This window comes from Strix aluco, chromosome 4 (genome assembly GCF_031877795.1).
Source record: "Strix aluco isolate bStrAlu1 chromosome 4, bStrAlu1.hap1, whole genome shotgun sequence".
In the NCBI taxonomy this organism is placed as follows: Eukaryota; Metazoa; Chordata; class Aves; order Strigiformes; family Strigidae; genus Strix; species Strix aluco.
This window is the reverse complement of record NC_133934.1, coordinates 44,415,207-44,436,940: the sequence shown is the minus strand read 5'-3', so window position 1 is coordinate 44,436,940 and position 21,734 is coordinate 44,415,207. Positions and strand designations below refer to the sequence as shown.

The 21,734-nt window shown below is 35.5% G+C and overlaps 1 protein-coding gene across 4 annotated transcripts in view; it reads left to right on the top strand.

Moving 5' to 3' along the window:
* Window positions 1-21,734, top strand: part of TLL1 (tolloid like 1) — a 141,249-nt gene that overhangs the window by 99,782 nt on the left and 19,733 nt on the right. For all 4 annotated transcript variants that reach the window (XM_074822874.1, XM_074822873.1, XM_074822875.1 and 1 more), the window contains 7 exons: window positions 2,357-2,459; window positions 3,875-3,991; window positions 5,035-5,180; window positions 10,871-11,066; window positions 12,473-12,598; window positions 15,556-15,716; window positions 18,657-18,837. In XM_074822874.1, coding sequence (XP_074678975.1) covers window positions 2,357-2,459; window positions 3,875-3,991; window positions 5,035-5,180; window positions 10,871-11,066; window positions 12,473-12,598; window positions 15,556-15,716; window positions 18,657-18,837 — 1,030 coding nt within the window. The remainder of the gene's footprint in view (window positions 1-2,356; window positions 2,460-3,874; window positions 3,992-5,034; window positions 5,181-10,870; window positions 11,067-12,472; window positions 12,599-15,555; window positions 15,717-18,656; window positions 18,838-21,734) is intronic.

Below are 21,734 nucleotides of genomic sequence, written 5' to 3'. Positions count from 1 at the left end.
CACAGCAATTGTGTCTGATTTTAGATTAGTCCATTTTCATCTCTGAGCTCAGGAAGAAAGCCTACAATATTATTTGATTGCTATAGGTCTTTATGATTCAGAGTGCCAATGGCAGCCTGGACATGAATTAATATTATCTAAATATATTTCTAATATATCAGACTAACATTGAAGCAGACATTCTTTGCATATAGATCTGAGACTAAATTATTGCCTTCCCTTGTGGCCCTAAAATGACAGAAGGAAGAGGCCAAAAGAGAGAGGGCAGGCTATATTTGTTGCATCTGCTACCCTAAAAACATACCAAACCTGCTTGCAGGATGTTCCCATGGAGAACACAGTGCTAGAGGAAGACTGCTGCTTAAGCCACCCTTTTTCAGGTTCTGTGGATGTGGTAGCAGCTTGTGGATATAAATGTTTGGCCAGGTATTTGTTTATTCAGTGCTATCCTGATGGTTCTTGGCATGCTTCATGTCCCATACCTTCATCCCACAAGGCTGTGGCTGCCAGCATAATGTGCCTCACTGTACAGGACATCTGGCTGTTAGGTTTTATGTGTGGCCTTACAGATGTTTTCTGTTTCCCATGGCATCATGGTAGTAAAGGTGAAAGCTGAATAGAATCACCTGTGAGCTTGGTCTTCCACCCAGACAGTCAGTAGTGTCAGTGCTAAGGGGTAGGGGAAGATACAGCTTTTAAGATTGTCCAAAGTTTTCCCATTCTCCACTGAAAACAGATTTCTGAGAATGTAATTGCTCGTATGGATGTACTTAGTTATTTTTTGTGGAAAGTGAAAGCAAAATCCCTGCTAGCCTAATATTAAGACACACAGTGTTTTGCTATGAAAGATTGTCTCCATTTTGCATTGTTTGGAGAATGGTCTTACTGTAACACGCTACCACCTACACATCCAAACCACTGAGCTTTATGTTATCTTTGAATTAGCTTCCTCCAATAGCTCATAGTTTTTACCTTCTTAAAATTAAACTGTCTGAAAAAGTTCTGCCTTTCTGGTCTAATATTGTACTATGTTGTGGTTGGAGAGACACCTGGTGCCTTCAGAGGAGATGGAAGTAAAACCATCCCATCTGACTATCTGAGCCTATTCTTGTAGTTACGGTGTTATATTTCCTCCCTGCAGCTGGACTAAGGGTAAATTCCTCTCCTTTCAGCTGACGCTCACAGCTGTTTCATAGGCTGCCATGGAGATATATTTTTGCAGTGTGAGGTATTTGCTACCGTGTAGCAATTCATGTTTACTTCATAATAACAGGTTTCGATTGTGAGTTCCTAGGATCAAAGCTAAAAATAAAACCACTTCTATGCTCATATGTCAATAAATATTTTTAGTTAGGTTGAAACATTTATTAATCCACACTGAGGAACTGATTTGGAAGAAGATGAATTCTTTTTCCAAATACATCTAAATCCAGTGAAAGGGTATGAATTGGAAATGATTTTATAATACAAAATATGGATGATTTTTAATCTTCTTGTTTGGACTTTTCCCTGAAATTGCAGTTCATGGTGCTAAGACTGTCCCAGTCAGTCAGGGTCCAAACTGTAGCTATTGTGTCATCCTGTGATCCAGGATGAATCCTATTCCTGTGTTAAAAGTGTAAGGTTATGGCTGTTTAGGATTAGTATTTCTGAGCCAAAGTGGGATAATGAAATGGTCTCGGTTAGTCCTGATATTAAGTATTGAAAATATGCCTATTTACAGATGTGCTCAGTAAAATTGGAAGTCTGAGTTCAAAATGTACAGAACTTAGATTTCTGTATAAAAAACTTTATTAGAGTTTCACTAAGAGTCAGTAAGGGACTGTGTACCATTTGTTTTAGTGATATTGCTTTCAGCATTACTGTCCACCATTGTCAACCATTTAACTTGTCTGAAAGTAATTTACCTTGTCAAAACCGTAGTAGAAGGAAACACCAAAATAAAACTTTTTTTTTTTTTTTTACAGCTGTCAGTGCTGATTATAGTCAGAATAGAATGGAAAAGGAATTGGCAGCAAAATTATCAAATAACATACTTAAAATTATATCAGCACATCATTTTACCTTATTAGCATTCTCAAATTTTTATTTCTCAGTGAAAAGCTCCCTGTAAGCAATTAAATGTGAGTAGTCTGTCTTGAATCTACTCAAATATGTAAGGTGAAATAAAAACCTTTTATTGTTCCCAAGCAACTTTTACTTACTATAAAAAATAATTGAGGAGAGATTAACTGTCTAAGTAGTTGGAATCCTGTTACCGGTGACCACTCTGAGTTCAGTTCTGCAGAATATTATTGTGATCGTTTTCTAGTATTAACCACATGTGATTTAATAAGGTGTTCTCCTCTGATTGCAGATTGTTTTAAACTTTACCACCATGGACCTTTACAAGAGCAGTCTCTGTTGGTACGACTATATTGAAGTAAGAGATGGCTACTGGAGAAAATCACCTCTGCTTGGTATGCAACTGTTGAATCCTTCATTGTCCATAGTTACCATACTCACCGAGTTCAGTGGGCTGACTTGCTGTTGAATCCACAACAAACCTCTTGGTTTTTAGGTGTCTAGAATGTATCTAAACTTGGGGATGGGAAAAAACTCCAAGTGGCCTCAAATGAGTAATTTATTTGACTACAAACCTCAAGCCTTCCTTTGATTACAGTTGACTTATTCGGCTGTATGTGTGGAAAGATGAAAACTACAAAATGTGCAACAAAATGTTGCTTTGCTTATGGGTATTGAAATGTGAAATTGCCATAGTTTTATTCAGAGAAATGAGGAAATAGAATACAGGCAAATCTGTAGAGCAAGTGATGGAAAATCCATAGAGCATGTGATGAGCACATGTGCTGTGGTCGAGAACACCCACTGTAGAGTTGTACTTGTGAGCTCTGTTCCTGTACTTTTTAAATTATTCATAGAAGATTACTTCTAATTCTTCTTTGTATGTCCTTCCTTGCTCTTGCAGAGAAAAGACATGCAAAGCAATAATGAATTAAGTCTTAGAGTTGCAACTAATTTACAGGAATCTGCAGCCATCATTTTCTTAATTCAGAGGGTTAGTGCAGAGATTTCATACCCCATAATGCCACTGCCCAATCCAGAGTCTCCGTTTGACATCCCATGATCTCTGATTGAAACTGGGGATTTCAGATCATAGGGAACATGAACATCTCTGACTTCTTGGGTCAGTTTTGTTGTTGTTTTTAGAATGAAGACTAAAACTATTTGTTAGCATCCTAACAGCCACAATTTAAAAACAGCAAAAAAGAAAGAAAAGGAAGCAGATACAGAGGTCAGTTTTTTAACAATAGTGCCTATTTTCTTGGCCTTTAAAAAAAAAAAAAGAAACAATTAAGATCAGACAGTAATTACCCTTCTCTCCTGTTCCCTTCTCTATCACCTAGACAAACAGAAATTTCACCTACCTAGGCTGAATTTAAGAGGATAATACAGTCCAGGGTCATTTGGATGTTAGTCTTTAAATCTCTTTGGTCCTTAGACACGATGAGCGGAATTACTGTGACCTAGATTACGTTCCCATTTTAAGATTAGTACTTGCTTTCCTCTTCCAAAATGTCTGGTATATATAGAAACAATTTATAACAATATTTTTTCTACTTAATTCCCCTGTTTTATACTTAGGCTTGTGAGCCTGGCTGCAATGAAAAGGAGTACTGAAAGCTTTATCATAAAATCTTTGTGTATTAGGTCCTGATCTGCAGGAATACATGTGCTTAACCATAAGCGTGTGAATAGTTCCACTGAGTTGGTTATGCTACTACTGTTTATAATGTTAAACACTTGTATAAATGTTTGCAGCGTTTGGCTTCAGAGGCAGCAGAAAATGCAGTTACTGGTTGCATGTTTTTAGGCAGGTTTTGTGGTGACAAACTGCCAGAAATCCTTGCGTCCTCAGACAGCAGGATGTGGATCGAATTCCGCAGCAGCAGCAACTGGGTTGGGAAAGGTTTTGCAGCAATTTATGAAGGTAAGCCTCTTATAGCATTAAAATTGACTTGATTGTGGAGGAAAAATACGAACTGGATACTTTTGGGTATTTTTTCTTTTAAAAGAAAGTCAGAAATAATCTAATATGAAATCGGTATTTTATGACTAAAAGAGACAGTAGGTGTTAAATTACTGGACAGGACATTTGGAAAGTCTTCCTGTGATCAGATTTCAGATGACCTCTTTTCCGGGGACACCACTGATAATACTCATAAGCATTTTTTACCAGTTGTTTAATTAACTAAATGTGCATGTTTGTGTGCTTAGTGTGTGGAAAGATTTTTTTTTTTTTTTTTTTAATACTTTCTGTTTATTCTTCAGAAAAATCTGACTTAAGTTTTCCATATGCTCTGGAATTACTTAATAGAGACACTCCCCCACACTGAGTATATTAGCAAGTCAACATTCACCTGTTTAAAATAGAACCTGTTTTCTTAAATATTGAATATATGGTAGTAAGCCATGTGATTTAGTTGATATTCAGAGATCTTTACGTGATTATCAGTATGCTCTCTGAAAAGTGCATATAATTTTAATGAAAATATTTTTTATGTTAACTGCTTCTTCAAATTCAGTGTAAGCTTGAAGTGATAAACCGTAGGTTAAAATGCATAGATCATTATAAAATATGAGATTTCTGTCTCATTTGTCTCTAAAAATTAGTAAATATTAATGAAGAATGTTTATTAAATATTTCAAAGGTGAAAAAAAGGTAAAATTTAATTATTTTGACCTTTCAAATATGTTCTGTAAAATGTATAGATTCAGATTATTCATGATTCCAAATTCTTCCTGAACACTGTAAACATGTTTAGAGCTATTAGAAATGCTGAATTATATTTGTTAACTGCAATACATATGGTATTTTAAATGGATTGTGTTTTCAATAATTTGTTCTTGGTAGACTTTTAAAATCTTTTCCAGAATAATATCATTAGTTTTAAAAAGGGGAGCATAAAATGTCAGTTTGGGCACGGGGAACAGACAATGTCATTGACAATAAGAATTTTATGCTTTTATCAGCTATCTGTGGAGGAGAAATCCACAAAAACGAAGGCCAGATCCAGTCTCCCAATTATCCTGATGACTACAGACCAATGAAGGAATGTGTGTGGAAAATAACAGTGTCAGAAAACTACAATGTAGGATTAACCTTTCAAGCATTTGAGGTAAAGGCTTTTAAGTGATCTCAGAAAAGCATCTTGTGGATAAGTGACAGTGACATTTAAGGAAATCCTCATTAAACCTGTGGATGAATTTAAGAATTCTCTGTCAAAAATAAGCTCCAGAATGCACTTCCACTCTCCATGAAACCTTCATTTCTGCAGAAATTTTCAAGAAGATTAAAGGTTTTCATGTTTTCTATGCTATTTGAATTAGAATATTTAAAGTACTGACAATAGTCCAGTTCAGCAAGTCTGCTCTAATATTCTGTTAAATAATCGGAATTTTTTCTTTGCTAAATCTTATTGTTAAAAAGGAATGTCTGTCTGGAAAGAAGCCACTGTGTTTTTTGGCTTCTGTTTTGAGAAAAAAAAAAAAGCTGAAAAAAGCCTACTTAAATTCAGTTTACAAACCTATATTTAGAGAGGGAAGAAAAAAAACCCATGGTGAGTCATACTTGCGTGTCTTTGGTGTACATCTCTCTGTGTATAACATTGATAAACATTTGTAAACTATTGTATAACAAAGAAAAATAACATTTCATATGTCTTTTTTATGCATACACGATACACTGGCTTGTAGTTTGTAGATAAATTTAGTAACATGCTTTGAGTTCACTTGTTTTATTTGAATATGCTTCAGCAGTAATGGCATGAAGAACACTCTTTTTTAAAATCTAAACTTTTTGGCTTTATGGTGCACATAGATATAAACACAGTTATAGTAAATAGAGATATCATTTCCAACCTGTAATTTTAGTCTTACAGACAGACTTCAGGAGTATGGCTCATTTTTTGCTATGACTGATGAAAGGTCTAAACATGAGATAACAAGCGTTTGAGACTTTATCAGCAATTATGAATATAAACAATGGAAATTTTAATAATTTCACAGATTCTACTTAATTTTCCCTTTTTTGTATCCTGAAATAATGTTGGGTCTAGTGCAGACAACATCGGCTCTCCCTGTCCAAAGAGTTTCTAAATGTCATTTAGACTCTGCATGGCCTGCCTCAAGATTACTTAACATAGTATGTCAGTCTCTCTTTTTAAGCACTGTTGAAAACAATGTTTTCAATAACTTTATATATTTTACTGACTAGATGTGGAGGTTTTCTAGTCTGCCATCCTTGCTCAGTAATTTTTAGTGTGATCCCTAAAGAAATGTCACTATGTCTCTACATAAGAGACTTGCCACAGTATTTGATCTCCATGCAGATGCTCAGCATTGGTCTACATGCACAGTACATTATCACTTGAACTGGCTGCAGGAAGAGAATCAAACTTCCATCTCTTATCTTTAAGGACCTTTTTTTAATCACCAAATTATGGACTATTTGCAAGTGTGAAGATGGCATGTTCATGTCTCACCATATAGGAAATAATTAGAAACAGATGATCAGCAAATGAAAGCACAATTTAGTAGACTAGTGATTAAGGCTGTAAGAAATGTCCAGTTTTTCCCCCAGACCATTTAGTATTATGGTACTCTCTAGAGGTGAAACATGTGGACTGACACCTCATAAGAAGAAAGAGGAAATTGAGCAGAAGTATAGTTGAGTGGTAGTCTCAAGTTAGTGCCTCTGCTAGATGTGTTTTGAAAGAAAAAAAAAAAAAAATTTCCAAGAGTAGGACTTGAAAGGTACATACTTTTCCAGGGAGAGTCTGAGCTGTGATTCCAGAGTTGCAAGATGCCCTTGAGCACCAAATGAGGGGCCCCAGAAAGGCACAAGACTTCTGTTATATCTGCCTTTGTAACATTTCTTACTGGCTCGTCCACAAGGCTCCCTGCTGAGAGTGAGAGTTGCTTTGGAAACTGCGCTGAAGCGCCTTGCCTAGACATTCACCATTGGGTCTGATTTCCATTTCAGGTCCAAGCGCCTGTATGTAGGTGTTCTGTTTTTTGGTACTAAGTCCCTCTCTGGACTGACTGAATCCTTGGTGCACTGCCCAGTAAAACAAAAAGTTGTTTAAAAATCACAGTTCTTCATGCCAGCTGAGATGAAAAAAAGTAAACGTCAGGCCAAAGAGTTATTGCTGCGTGTTTGTGAGAAAATTACTTCTCTGTCCTTTGAAAGGTACAGTTAAGTAACAGGAATTCTCATTATCCATATGTAATGCTAGAAAAAATAACTGTATAAATAACCTTCACTCTGAAATGAAAGCACTAGGGAAGCTGAGAATTTCAAACTGTATCAATGAGTCATCTTGTTTTGCCTGAGGTGGGCAACGCATTTTCCACTGAGTGTGGGATTACGCCTTCTTATTTGGCTGCCTGATGGGCAGCTACACTTTCCAGATTCTAGACAACAGCAGAGATGGTGGGACTGGTAGCTCCACCTTTTTTACTTTATTGTTATAGTCATCTTTATTATACTTTTCTCTGAAAATTAGCAGTTCTTGTATTATTTTTTTTTTAAAGCACTTTTGTTGGCCTGAAGTCTCACCAGCAAAAGCAATCCAGAGGGATTAACAATGACAATTAACAATGACAAAAAATAATTGGAAGATTTATCCTGAAATATAATTTCTTCCAGCTTTGCTCTTCAAATCCTCTTTTTTTTTTTTTTTAATATATATATTTTCTGTTGGGAGTGTGCTACAAAACAAAGGTAATCTGGAAATTTTAACCAAATATATTTTATTCTAAAGTAATTGTTTGTTTCAAAACTGAAACTATGTGCAAGGAATTTTCTTTTCTTTGGAGAATGGATGTTGAGAACATCTCTGGCTTTCCATTTCACCAGGAGATTTCTTAGTGTTTTCCGGTGCTTATGTGACTGTTAGGAATTTTTTTGGCAATTTCTCAATTTAGTTCTCTAATGCCATTCAAATTCTGGGTTTCTCCAAGGCCTTCAGGAGCCAATGGTATCTTTCATTCTCCTATAAGCAATTCATTTTTCTGTAAAACTGGTTTATTTATTCTTTTTTGCATTTGCTAACTTTTTGCATATTTTCTTCTCATCTACATGTAATATCAATCTTGTGAAATTTTAATGTTCCAGTAAATAAGGTTTACAGGATCAGTCCAGTACAACTAAACTCACTGGAAGTCCTTTCATTAACTTGAGAAGATTTTATATCCTTGTAGTAGGAAGAATAAGAGACTATTGCAAGTGTAATACATCTTTGTTTGTGTCCCAGATGACAGTACATCTTAAAACCTCTGAAGTACAGATAAGCAAAGCACATTTTATACTAGTTATTTTTCATTGGTTACCAAGTGCCCTAACACCAGTTATCATTTCTCAAAACCACAATACTTATCTGTTAGTTTATATGTAGGTGTAATGATTTAATGCCTTACTATAATAATTCTGATAATAATTATGACATTACTTGCAGTAGTAGTACAGTAAAAATAAATGAATATGGTAGAATGGCCATCTTTCAAATTGTTTTATTGAAAATCAGTAGCACTTTGTAAATTGGTTGACTTTTATAGTCTTAGGAAGTTTAGCAACTTACTGCTATACAAAATGTATTTTTAGCTGTTGTCTTCTGCCAAAAATAGAGTGATTCTCATAAAAGAAACTAACTCTTCACCTCAATGGAAATTTGGTATACGTAACTCAGAGCTGCACTTGGCCTGTGAAAAATCATAATTTCCATTTTGCCCCATAGAACATGGAAACATGGAAAAAGCAGATGTCAATTAAAAGTCTTGAGTAGTGGAATGACCACAGACACGTGTCGGCAAAATACACAATTCCTTCATTGATATTAGTGAGCTTTGAACCAGGTCATTTCTTTCTACGTCAGAGTGCAATATGATTTTTGCTGAGATAACAAGACAGACTTTGTTTCAAATTGGAATGTGATGTCATGTGTTTAAACTTTATTATCTAGATTAATGAAAATTTGGAATCAGTATTACACAGACAAAAACTTATCAGCGCTCAGGTAGACACATGCCTGACCACATTAGTTGCAAACACAAAATTGCCATTGAAGTCAGCAATAGGTGGTTGCATCCCAGATCTTCACGACTTTTCTCACTCATTTCCCAAACTCTGGCCCGAAGTAATTCCTGAGCAAACAGCTGAGAAATTACATTAAATGGCAATATGGATTGTGCCAGAGAAGTGAGTGGGAGAAAATTACTTATGTAAATGGTTGAAGAATTGGAAAGTTGGAAAGGAGACAGACAAATTTTATGCGTAAGTGCCATATTTTGATGCTATTCAAATGAACTAAAATCAAACAGCCCCTTCCCCCAATTTTCCCTCTTACATAAAAGAAGCAGAAATCCCAATGTGTTAAATGAAAGCTCCTTAGTCTGCGGTGGTTACTGAGCTTAGTGTTGGTCATAATGCACAATTAGAGCAGAGTACCAGCAACTGTGCAGCTTATGTGCAAGAAAACTATGTCCAGAGATAAGATGTGGATTTTTATGGGTTTGGTTGGTTTTTGACTTCTTTGTCATTTTAATATAATTTGGATGTGTTGAATTAAATTTGAGGTTCCTCCAACCCTTTCTCCCTGACTGTGGGCCCCCCACCCCTAAACCTACCTCACAATTTGGCCACTTAGTTGAACAATAGTTTTCTTAGAGGAATTATTTTTGAATGCTTGGATTTAGTTAATTCTTTTATAACTAAGATGCTATATTGCTTGAGTAACATGAAGTACTACTGCAGTAAAATGACCCAGATCAAGAGGCTTTTTAATTCCATTGGGAAAGATACTCTCTCAATAAAGACAGGCATCATAAATTATCTAGGCTCCAGATAGGATCATATTTGGGCTGCTGCTGCTTTATTCTTTGGTGCAATTTCCACTCAGACTGACTCTGCAAATACTATTATGTAAAGAGCACCAGGCTTGCTACTGAAGTAGAAATACACACATGTCCACTCACATATTAGTCTATGTTTGATGTCATCTGGCAGGACATTTAAATGAGTGGGACATTTTCAGTTTTTCTGATTTCAGTAGGTCTCTCCACCAGTATGGCAAAGATTGACCCAAAAAGTCACAAGACACTTGAAATCAGGAATCGTGCAACAGAAACCAGATACATCAGCTGCAGAAAAATAATGGCAATACTTTTTTTGTCATCTCTTCTATTAGCTACTTAAGAGCTAATAATTTTAGAAGTGTGTTTGGATCTAATTCTACAGATGCCCCAAACTCTTAATGCACTGTAAGTTTTTACAGTTACCTTGCAATATCAGTGGGTAGTGACATATGCAAAATTTTGCACTGTGTTGACGATAAAGGAAGAAAATAGAATATTGATCATCACCTGAAATAACACAGGTTGATAATGTCTAAAACTCTTATTCATATTAATCAAAATTGAGGTTTTTAATATTTCAAAACCAATTAATATTTCTGACCTATTTAGTTGTTGAACCGTTAGTATTGTATACTTGCATGTGCATGAGAAGAGAGGACTTTACTTGAGCTCAGAGTAGGAGTTGGACAGAACATTAGGAAAAAGAGGTGAGCGTGGTTTTTTTAGTTATTTTTTTCCAGTTACTGTTGTGTCCTGTGTAACATCTCAACAATTTTTTCTTCCACAAAACAAGTATAGTTAAAAACAGTCCAGTGATGTTTGTTCATCTTACTGATGTTTGAACCCTAAACAGATAACCCTAACCTTAACTTTGAAAATTTTATATTCTGTTTATTATCTGATTGATATTTATGGTCAAGTTCAAATGCGTCATTTTAAAAATATTTTTTTACAGATTGAAAGACATGATAACTGTGCATATGACTACTTGGAAATTCGAGATGGAGCAAATGAGAACAGTCCTTTAATTGGTCACTTTTGTGGCTATGACAAGCCAGAAGACATTAGATCTACCTCTAATACCCTGTGGATGAAGTTTGTTTCTGATGGAACTGTTAACAAAGCAGGGTTTGCAGCTAACTTTTTTAAAGGTAAATTTTAAGCATATATTGGGAACTGTGAACTGCTTATCAATTTTTTTTTTTGTACTAAAAAAATTATGACAGGATATTAAAAATACTTCTCAACCTATTTTTACTAATACCAGTTCTGTACAATTTTACCAAAACAAAACAGTAGAGGTATTTGAATCTCCTTGTAAAATATGTCAAAAAATGAAGGAACGTCTTCAGTTCAACTTCCTTCTCTCTTCAGGTTCAAATAATCAACTTAGTTGTGAAACACCTTTGAAACATATCTAATCTTGTAAAAAATGGCTTTTTTGACATTGTGTTATCAAGTATAAAGTTAAATAGTATAATCACAAATGAGTCTGTTCTGTTAAGGTTTTTTTCTTTGTCTAAATGTTGTGGTTTTTCTAATCTGTTTGCTGCATTAGGCTGCTTTATGAATTTATTACTTTCTGTGATCAAGAAAAAAAAAAAAAACAGCTGAGAAATCATAGTGACCAATGGCCTCACAGTCTTCCTCCAGTTTTGGTGTCTGTCTCTGTGTGTGTGTGTGATACAACTGCAGATATACCTGCAGCATTTGATGCATGGGGAGTGTGTAATTCCTACCCTGTGCTGCCCATGGCACAGTGAAAGCCACTAGCAGTGGCGTGGCCATGATGACACCTGAAATACAGGTCACACCACCAGAAGAACCTTTTGGCTCTTTGGAAAAGCTGCAAGCTGGGGCTTTTCTCACCCTAACTGTTAGTTTTCATTGTAGACAATTATAACCTTGAAGGCTGTAGACATGAGAGTCAGAGCTCTGTTTTATTCCTAAGAAATTACTTGTCCTATTGTAAGGAAACAATATTTTAACATCTGAGGAATATTTTAACACCGAATCTTGTGGATATTATTCAGAACTAGTAGAGATAATGCATTACTTCTTTCCCTCCCCCATCCCTGATGCATCTTGTTCCCTTTAATATCAGTAGAATGAAAACCTGGGATTTGAGGATTCTGTTAATCTGTTTTTGAGTATGAATTCAGGATAATACACAAATTGATGCTGTGGGAGATAAAGTGCCCTTCAAGTGACCCTGCTGTGGATTTTCCTCTTTCTTTCAATACTTTATGCAACCTTCAGATTATGGTTGCCTGAATTATTGTATGCTGCCCACAAAGTGCTTATAAATTAGGTCTGCAGCTGTCAGTAGGTATTGTTGTAAAAAAACCCCACCAAACCCCACAAAGGACAAATTTTTATTTTCTCCATTGCAGGCCTCCTTAGCATTTGAGAATCCTCTAGTCAGTAACCACAGTGTGTTATGTAGTGCACGTTGTAATGGCATGCATAGAGCTTTCTGGGTTAATATTGATCCAGCAATTACAGCTGAGGAAGGTAATTATTTAACACGTTTTTGCATTCTTCCCTGTCTTGGCAGAGGAAGATGAATGTGCCAAACCTGACAATGGTGGCTGTGAGCAGCGCTGTGTAAATACTCTGGGCAGTTACCAGTGCGCCTGTGATCCTGGCTATGAACTTGGTCCTGACAAAAAGAGTTGTGAAGGTACAGTGCGTTGCTGTGTTATGGGCTCTTAAAGCTCACAGAGTGCCATTGCTTGAATGAAACGCTACACCTTTCATATGCTCTGTCCTAGCAGTGTGAGATCTGTTGAACCCAACCTGGAAAACCAGTGCTCCCTTTTAAGTCGTGGTGCCAGAGTAATGTCTGTCCACAGCAGTCATGTTCATTCAGTGTCTTTCACTAATTTAGCTTTACAAGTTTTGCTGTTAGTTGATCAGGAATGATTCAAAGCAGGACTTCGTACCTTCCCAAACCAGTTATTACATTATTCACACTCATTAAAGCAAAGTCTTCCACCATACATAAGGAGACAGTTACCAGCAGAGCAATGTGCCACTGTCTCAGAATCAGATTATTTAACAATCTTTCTGGCCACTTCTGACTGGGGTGTGACTGGGAAGCTGGCAGGTTTGAAGAGCAAGATCCTTTATTCTAGCCCAAAGCTCAGGGAAATCCTCCTCACTCATGGCCAGATTGTGGACTTTTCTTGCTGGAAACAAATCCTACTTTTCAGGGTGACCAAAGTATGCTCAAATAATCATTTCGAGAAATGAAAACCTGATAAGTGGAAGTCTGTGTAAATGCAGGATTGGACTGAGATAAGCTTTTGCATTCTATACATATTTCATATCAAAGGAAAGAAGCAAAAGCTCTTGATCATTACACACCAATTATTGTCTGGTTTTTATTCATAAACACCAATAAATTCAGGGATGGCACAAATTATTCTTATCTCAGTTCATCTGCTTGTTTGAGTAGTGAATAGAGTTTGAAAATTTGAGGGCTAGGAGTTACGGTTTTCTTCCAGCGAGATTCACTGGTCTCTCCTTTTTCCAATTTCCTGGCTTTAATTCATGATTTGTCACAATTTGGGGTAGTTTTGCTTGGTTTCTTTGCACTTTTTGTTCTTTTGCCTTTAGTTCTGTGGGGTTGGTTTGTTTTGTTTGGTGTGTGTGTGTTTGTGTGAAGTGATCATAGTCCTAGATTACAGGCATGTTAGATTGTGGCTCTCATCAAGCTGGTTGTTTTTTCAGTTGTTCACCCCCCCGCTCCAACTTTAATAATGAGCACATTGGAAAAACAATTTATTTAGATGTCTGCATATTAGGCAGCATGCAGAAGGTAAGGTTAATCTAAGTGGAGCCATGAAGTCAGAGGTTTGATCTCTGTGCCTTTGATTATCAGCCCAAATTTATGTAAGGAATTTGGTTTAGTCTGCCTGCTGACCCAAGTCAGAATATTAGGGAAGATTACCAGTCTTTCAGAAAACTCTTCCATATGCCTCCAAAAAATAAAGAAAGAATAACTCCCTAGCACCCAAACAGAAATGCAACTTGGCAAAAGGAGAAGTCACTCAAAGTATTGCAGTGCAGTGTGGAGCAAAAGCCCTGAGCTATCCCTAAAAGTGTATATGCATTTGTTCCACGTGACATAGCACTCACTGTATGTAGCTACTACTTGGGACTGCTGAATTAAAATTGCTGTGTAATCACAATGAGCATTACATCCTAGTTATAATTTGGGAACTTGAGGGGTGACCTAGCTGTAATAATTCACATATGATGCCAGAGGAGAAGCCTCAAACACAGAAACTCTGCCCAATGCTCCACTGTAGTGTTGACATGCACAGAAAATTGCTTCAAGGTCATTTAATCCAAATCTCCCCTGCTGGCAGTATATTGGAAAGCTTTAAGATTTTTTTTTTCAGTATTTCCACATTTCCCACCATTGCTTCAAGGAAAAATGGAGTGATGTCGAAAAGCAGAAATTGAAAAATAACAATAGTTGTCCTGCCCCAGACTGAATCATTTGGGAGCACAACTTGTGTCACCTGAGTGCAGTCTCTAAACCTGGGCCTGGTCTTAATCCTCCCACCCTGGTCAGGTTACCTTTACGTGTATACAAAGAAGTCTTCTGCATGGAAAACCAGGTGTCAGGAGGAAGACTGGTATGTCTGTGTCTGGGTTGACCAAATGAGCCCTGATACAGGAACTGGAGAGTTCTCTCAGGTGTGGTAGATGAAGTAGATGTAGTGTGTGAGACCATCAACTAGACGGGAATAGCCAGTTTGTAAAGCATTCAGCATTAGCACAGAGCAGATGGAAGAAGGTGGAGCTTCTTCTCATCAGCTCTTTAGAGATTTGTGGATGATTTCCAGTGTTTTCACAGTGCTGTAATGGTATCAATGCAGCAGAGTGCAATCGAGAACTACTGCAAATCCCATTACTTTCCTTTTTATTTTTTCATTTTATTTTAAATTTCCACAGATGGAAAAGATTAATGTGTTTATCCTTTGCTATCTGAACTGCATTCACAAACATAGTACAGTATTGTTCTGTTGCATGGAGGTCACTATTTGGCATATATTTGGGAATAATAGGTACTTTCTCTATTAATTGAAAATCCATACTTCAGCAAAAGCAATTGTGACTAAAGAGTACGTCACTGCTATCCCAAAGAAGTGACCCTATCTAGTAGGTTATGGTAGACATATACAGCTGTATGAGACAGGTAGGGCTGATTCTGGATCAATAATCAAGGAGAGAAGCTGGGGAAATGCAAAGCGCATCTTAAGTAGTCTGTCTGTCAGAAGACGGGTGGTCAAGGTCCTGGGGAGGGCGGTGAGGTCAGAGGACTTGCATGGGAAAGGCTGTGAGAGAATAACCAGAGTCTCTGGAGGGAAGGGAAAAGAATGAATATGATAACGCCTTGTGTAGTCCTGAAACTTATCTCTGTCCACAAACCTGCAAGCTGTTCAAGATAGGGGCTGTCTCTTTCTCTTTGTTTGCACCAAGCATGATAAAACAAGATTCTGATTAGTCTGTCTGGACATTACAGCAGTATAAGTAATGAAAGGACTGAATCTTCTCAGTGTGCTTCTGTTTATAGTAAAACGTGGTTTCAGTCAAGAAACGATGCTCTCCCTTTTAATTTTACAGCTGCTTGCGGAGGACTCCTGACAAAGCTAAATGGGACTATAACCACACCAGGGTGGCCCAAAGAGTATCCTCCAAACAAAAACTGTGTGTGGCAGGTGGTTGCCCCGACGCAATACCGAATTTCAATGAAGTTTGAGTTTTTTGAGTTAGAAGGGAATGAAGTAAGTAACCATGAACAAAGAGCTGCGCAATCTGTTACACGCTAAACAGTTTCACAAGTGTTCAGAAATAGATATTGTCTTATAAAACCCTTGCTGACCTTTTGTACACTGACAATAACCATAGATATTCTTGTTTTTCTTTTGGGAATGTTTCTGGATTCTTTCAAAACAAACATGGAGAGAATAGCTCTTTTACATATCATCTAAATGTATATGTATTACAAGAAATTTAAAAGAAATGTTCTCTGCTGAGTCTCAGCTGACTTTTTTTTTATCAACAAAGTAAACCAGAGCAAATAGCTGAGACATATTGGAAAGAATTCAAGGGAAGAAAATCGGGAGAAACCAAATCATCTTTACAGACTATGACTACAAAGAATACACATAAGATGTGGTTAAAGGAGCATTTAAATCAAATGTATCTCATGGGAGGAATATTTTAAAAGGGACAGTACCAGAAATAAGGCACAATAGAACAGCAGCAGTGTTTGAGCTGGGAAGCCCCTGGAGGCATGGGGGATATTGACCCCAGGTGCAGGAGAGGGACAGGGCAGAGCCCTCCATGTGGAAAGGGCTGCTCCCTGTAGCTTCAAAGTGGTGGGGGCTGCAGTGCTTTTTGGGTGCAAATCAGTAAAATATGGGTTTCAACAACTTTTCACCCTCTGTTCTGCTTCCTAGGCACTGCTCTGTCATGAGAACTACATGTCCTATCATACCAATGAATATGGTATGCCACGCTCTAGCCATAATGTGCTGTAGCCATAGAGTTTATCTGGATATTCTTCATATTGTGTTAAGAACCCAAATCCCAGGACATTATTTCTGACTAAACAAATTTGTAGCAACATATTTGATATGAGGATAGGCCATGTTGTGGACATGAGATCTGAAGTGGGAAAAGCTGGAGTTTTATTTGTAACTAAAAAACAACCTGGGCATAATTTCTCCAAAATATTTTGAAATTATTTGCAGAGGCAGCAATGTGAGATTTTTATTATTTTTTTTAACAATTTGAGTGTTTTCTAAAGTCCATGAAATTTCAGCTTTTAATGATTTATATGTTACAGTCATGTCCTGTTATCATTATTACAAGAACTGTAAAAGGTGTAATAAAATTTACAAATCCCAAAGAATTAAAATTTAATTACCATTTGAATAAATCATAAAACATTTTTCCATTTAAGACAGATTTGCAAGGAAGACATCTAGGGTTTAACAAAGTTAAATCAGTTTTCTAAGGTCATACAAGACACATAACTTAAGCAGATATGAAAAATATATACATAAAGTTTTTCAACATTTAGAACTTTGGTTGATCCTCTCCTGTGCTACTAAATCTCAGCTTTATTCTATTAAATAGTAGTATTAAGAATGGTACCTGTAAAAATCAGAAGAAACATATAATATCTGGAACATTCCAATATTTTTTCTGAGCACAGACATGAAATGTATACATTTAGCAAATGCTCTATTTTTTTTTGTTACAGGTTTAATACTGTTTAATATGTCTTTTCCAATACTACATTTTAAAAAATTTATATTTATATTTTTATATTTATTTTTATATTTTATATTTACATTTTGCAATTTAAATTTTGCATTTAACTTGTGATTTTTTTTAAATATAGTGTAGTATGAAGGAAGTTAGACCGATCTGAATTTACATTTGATTTCTAATCTGAAGCTATGAAACCATCAAAACTCACCACTGATGTATTGCTGAAATTGCTGGGATTTATTAATGTTGTGAGCTATATTTGAAAATCCCATACATTAATATGAATTTATCTTACATTAATATAAATCAGCATGTGGCAGTAACTCAATCTTATGTTATTTATGTTGTATAATAGTAGTTTCAACTGAATTAGTCACTTTGCAACATATGAAAATTGTTCCAGTAACAATGAAAATTTAATCCACATCTAGAATGTATTATATTAAAAACAATTGGATACATTGACAATCATTTAATATTTCATAGGGAAAGAGCAACAAAGGCCAAACCTTCCTTTTCCGTAGTTCCCTTCCACTTCCCTGACATTTCTTTTTTGACTAGAAATTGTGATTTATCAAATACAACTTGGATTTGATGGACAATCTAAGCTCTGTATGAATCCTCCTGGACAATGTTTTCTCTTAAGCTATTAATTTCAGACAACTGGGACATTTTTGATTAAATGATTGATAGTTGAGCATAAGAAGCTTAGAAGTTTTTGAGTGGAAGGCTTTAGGTTGACCAAGGGATTATGCATTGAAAGTATTATTATGAGTAGTAGGCCTTGCATAAGGCTTTTTTATTATATTATTTTACTTTATTTTTAACCTTTTAATGAAAATGACGTGTCAGCCTTCCCAGTTATAGCTGTGCTACTGTTAAAGAAAGTTGTATGGTTTTACTAGTGCAGATTTAGGTATCTGTAAATAAATGAAATGTCTTAAATACATTATGGTAAAAACTTATCTTGTAAGTTTCTAAGTGAAAATTAATATTTTTAAAAAAAATCTATGAGATGCAAGCAGTAGAAGGTTTGTAGGTTCTGGGTATGTAGTTTATAGCACAAAAATAGGTATAATTTTCAGGGTGAATATTTCTAGATTTTAGTCTAATGTCACTGGAATTTTTACTTTTTAGATTAAATAGAAATGCTACTAAGCATCTTGAAATTTAGATACTAAACACAGGTTAGTATTTATCAAAATATAATCCTGAATGTAATACATCCTATAGCTATGCCTTAGTGGCCTTAAAATATTCTTACACAAAATCAGTGAATGTTTGTAAGCATTTACAAATGTTTTCAGTGTCAGGGAAAAGTGAAAAAAAGATATTATCATCTATTATTAAGCAGCATATGCCAACCAGAGTTCTTGCATTTGTGAAGAACTTCATGCTTTTCTTTGGGTTAGCCAAAAAAAAAATGTTCTTTCCTTTCTCAGGTTTGCAAATATGATTATGTGGAGATTCGTAGTGGCCTTTCTTCTGATTCTAAACTACACGGTAAATTCTGCGGTACAGAAGTGCCTGAAGTTATCACCTCACAGTACAACAACATGCGAATTGAGTTCAGATCTGACAACACGGTGTCAAAAAAAGGCTTCAAGGCACACTTCTTCTCAGGTATAGAAAATTACTCTTGTGTACCCATGAGTGCCTCTGAGCATACACTGATTAGGTGGAGTGAATAGTATATTTTTAGATGAAAGTGAGCAGCCTTTTCCCTTACAGTTTTCCTGATAGCTTTGAATTTATTTATATAAGCATATATTTAACCTCTTTCCTGTCTTAAAATACTGTTCTGAATTGTAATGTCTGTAGAAAATATATGGAATATGCATATATATATATTTAAATAACAGCAGAGGCAAATAAACTTTGTGAAATACAGAGAAAAAAAGGAAATTTACTAAGTATTCCTATATTTCGACTTGATTTCCCAAGTTTTGTTGCTATTTTTTCAAATCCCATTTGTAACTGATATGATTTACATACTGTGTACACTTTTTTTTTCACTCAGGCCTCTTAATATATTGCATTAGTTATGAAATTACCACTTTGTGCTACAACATTTGTTTAACATTATGGGTACTTTCTTGCCAAACTTTGCACTTCTTAATGTTTTGCAGAAGAATGGAATTTAAGACCTTGCTCTTGCAAAAATGTCTGTCTTTTTAGATATGAGTGTAATTTCACTGAGGCAAATCAGAGTGATGGAATTTTATATCATCTGAAGACATGTATTTTTCAATAAAGATAGAATTGAGTGAAGCCAAAGATGTGAGGAAGTATTTGCACAACAGTGGTCTCTGCAATTACCCATTGAGACTAGACTATAATAATCTGGCTGTGGCAGGATACCACCTGGTGTTAGTAGCGGAATTTTGCTTAGTGTTTTTCTTGTCTGTTTACACACATATGCATAGGTATTTTGTCTCACGTAAAACAAAACAACGAAACAGTCCTGTCCACCCACCTCCCCAAACCAAAAGTCATCCAGAAGCATTTGGAATTTGAATTCTGCCCCAAGTTTTTTGATAGTTAAAAATCTGAATCTGAAGAATCCTGATTATGTTTAGCATGTGGCAGAATATATTACCAGGCACTGTTATTAGCGTTTGTTTGCTAAAACATTTTATCAAAGCTAAAATGAAATGGTATTTCATTAGTTAGGTTTAATAACTGGTAACTTAACTATGACCAAGTAATAAGAATCTGTTTATTGTGTAAGTGATGTAGTTTGGAAAGAGTTGAAAATAACTGTCAAGACAAACAGTTTAAACTTTCAATGTTTTCTCATTATGACTACTTTGATGTTTTTCTTAAACAATTATGAAACATGAAAAAAGTGTTTCATCTTATATGAAGAAACTAACAAACATTTTACCTCCTCTAAAGCATATTATTTTTTTCTAGTAATCACACTTCTCTGGTCATAGTCTTTCAGATCCATCTTTACATATAGTAACACTTTTAAATTTATGTTTTACATTAGCTGGAAGCTTTCAAGGGTTTACTCAGTATTTGTATTAAAGTGTATATGCACATAGCAGCGATTTCTCCTAGAAACACTTACACAGGTAGTCATTTCATGTTGGCCTAGTAGTGCTAGTAGGAGTTGTCACATATTTTGACTTTTTGCAAGAATAATATTGACGTGTTCCAGTTCTAAAAATGGCATGCAAATTAAGTTCATTATGTATTTGCAGGATCTACAAAGCTATCTCAGATAAGATTGGCAATGATAGTTTTGTAATTTGCAAGCTCTGTAAGTCAGAAGTTCTGTCTTGTGGACATGTCGAACATTTATACACTTATAGTCAGTCGGATTTTGGTTTTCTTTAAAGTGATAGTTAATTTTCACAGATTTTTTTAGTGATTGTTTAAATAATCTGTTAATATTATGAGCGGGTTCTAGGAGGAGATCAGGCCAATGCTGTATGCTGGGGAAAGACTGGGCTATAATTCATGGAGTTTGGAGGTTGTATCATCAGGGGGTTGTAATCCTTCAGAATAATCTTTTCCCTTGTCTTTTTCACTTCTGAATGAAATGTGTGTGTGTTCCAGGTGAAAACAGTTTTTTCCTGGTAATTAAAAAAAGATAAGTTTTAAATTACTCCATTGATCACCAGAATAAGTTCATTAATGTTCATTAACATTAGGGATAAATCTGAGCTAATGGTGGTTTTTTTTAATGAACAGAAATGTATTATGTGTCCTGGATATAGAATTTATCTAATGCCTTTCAAAGAAAGACAGCTTGATGCAAAAAATCTTTGAGTCCATAAATACATAAATTTTCTGAATGCTTCATAATGCCTTTCTGCCATAATCTCTTCTCTCATTTCATACGAGTTCTGATACTTTTTATTTTAATTTTATTCTTTCTCCGTTCTCTTCCGGTTGTTATAATTTCTAGCAGATTCTATTCTTCTATGTTATCTGGCTTTCCCCTTTTGACAATATTCCCTGATCAAAACAGAAACTTTGTAATGCTTGAGAGAAATCAAACTTCTGAAATTAAAGTATCTAAAAAGAGGCTGTCATCTCTGAATAATTCATCAGACAAAAATCTCATGGTTGTCAGAAAATACTATAACTTTCTTACCCCTGAATTCCTTCATATGGACATAATATGCTATTGGTCTGCCAATGAAGAATGAACTTGAGACTGCAAGGATTTTGACTTTTGGGAGTTGATAGCTGATCACTGTTCAGCTGATGAAGTGGGGTTTTTTTGCCTATTTACATACTTGTCTTCAGAATACAATACTGTTATATTAACTGGAGAAATACTCAGTGCTAATGTCTAAGATACTTGCTGGAAGGCGTTTAACAGTTTTAATAATTAAATCACAATAGAAATATGTGTAAACACTTACTTATAAAGACATACATCATGAAAAAAAATCAGTAATGAGTAAACCACTACATCTTGCAGTCCATTCACCAGTAAAGAGCATATGCAGTTCTCAGCAAGAGAGACAGGTGGATAAATCAGATTAGTTCGAAGATTATGA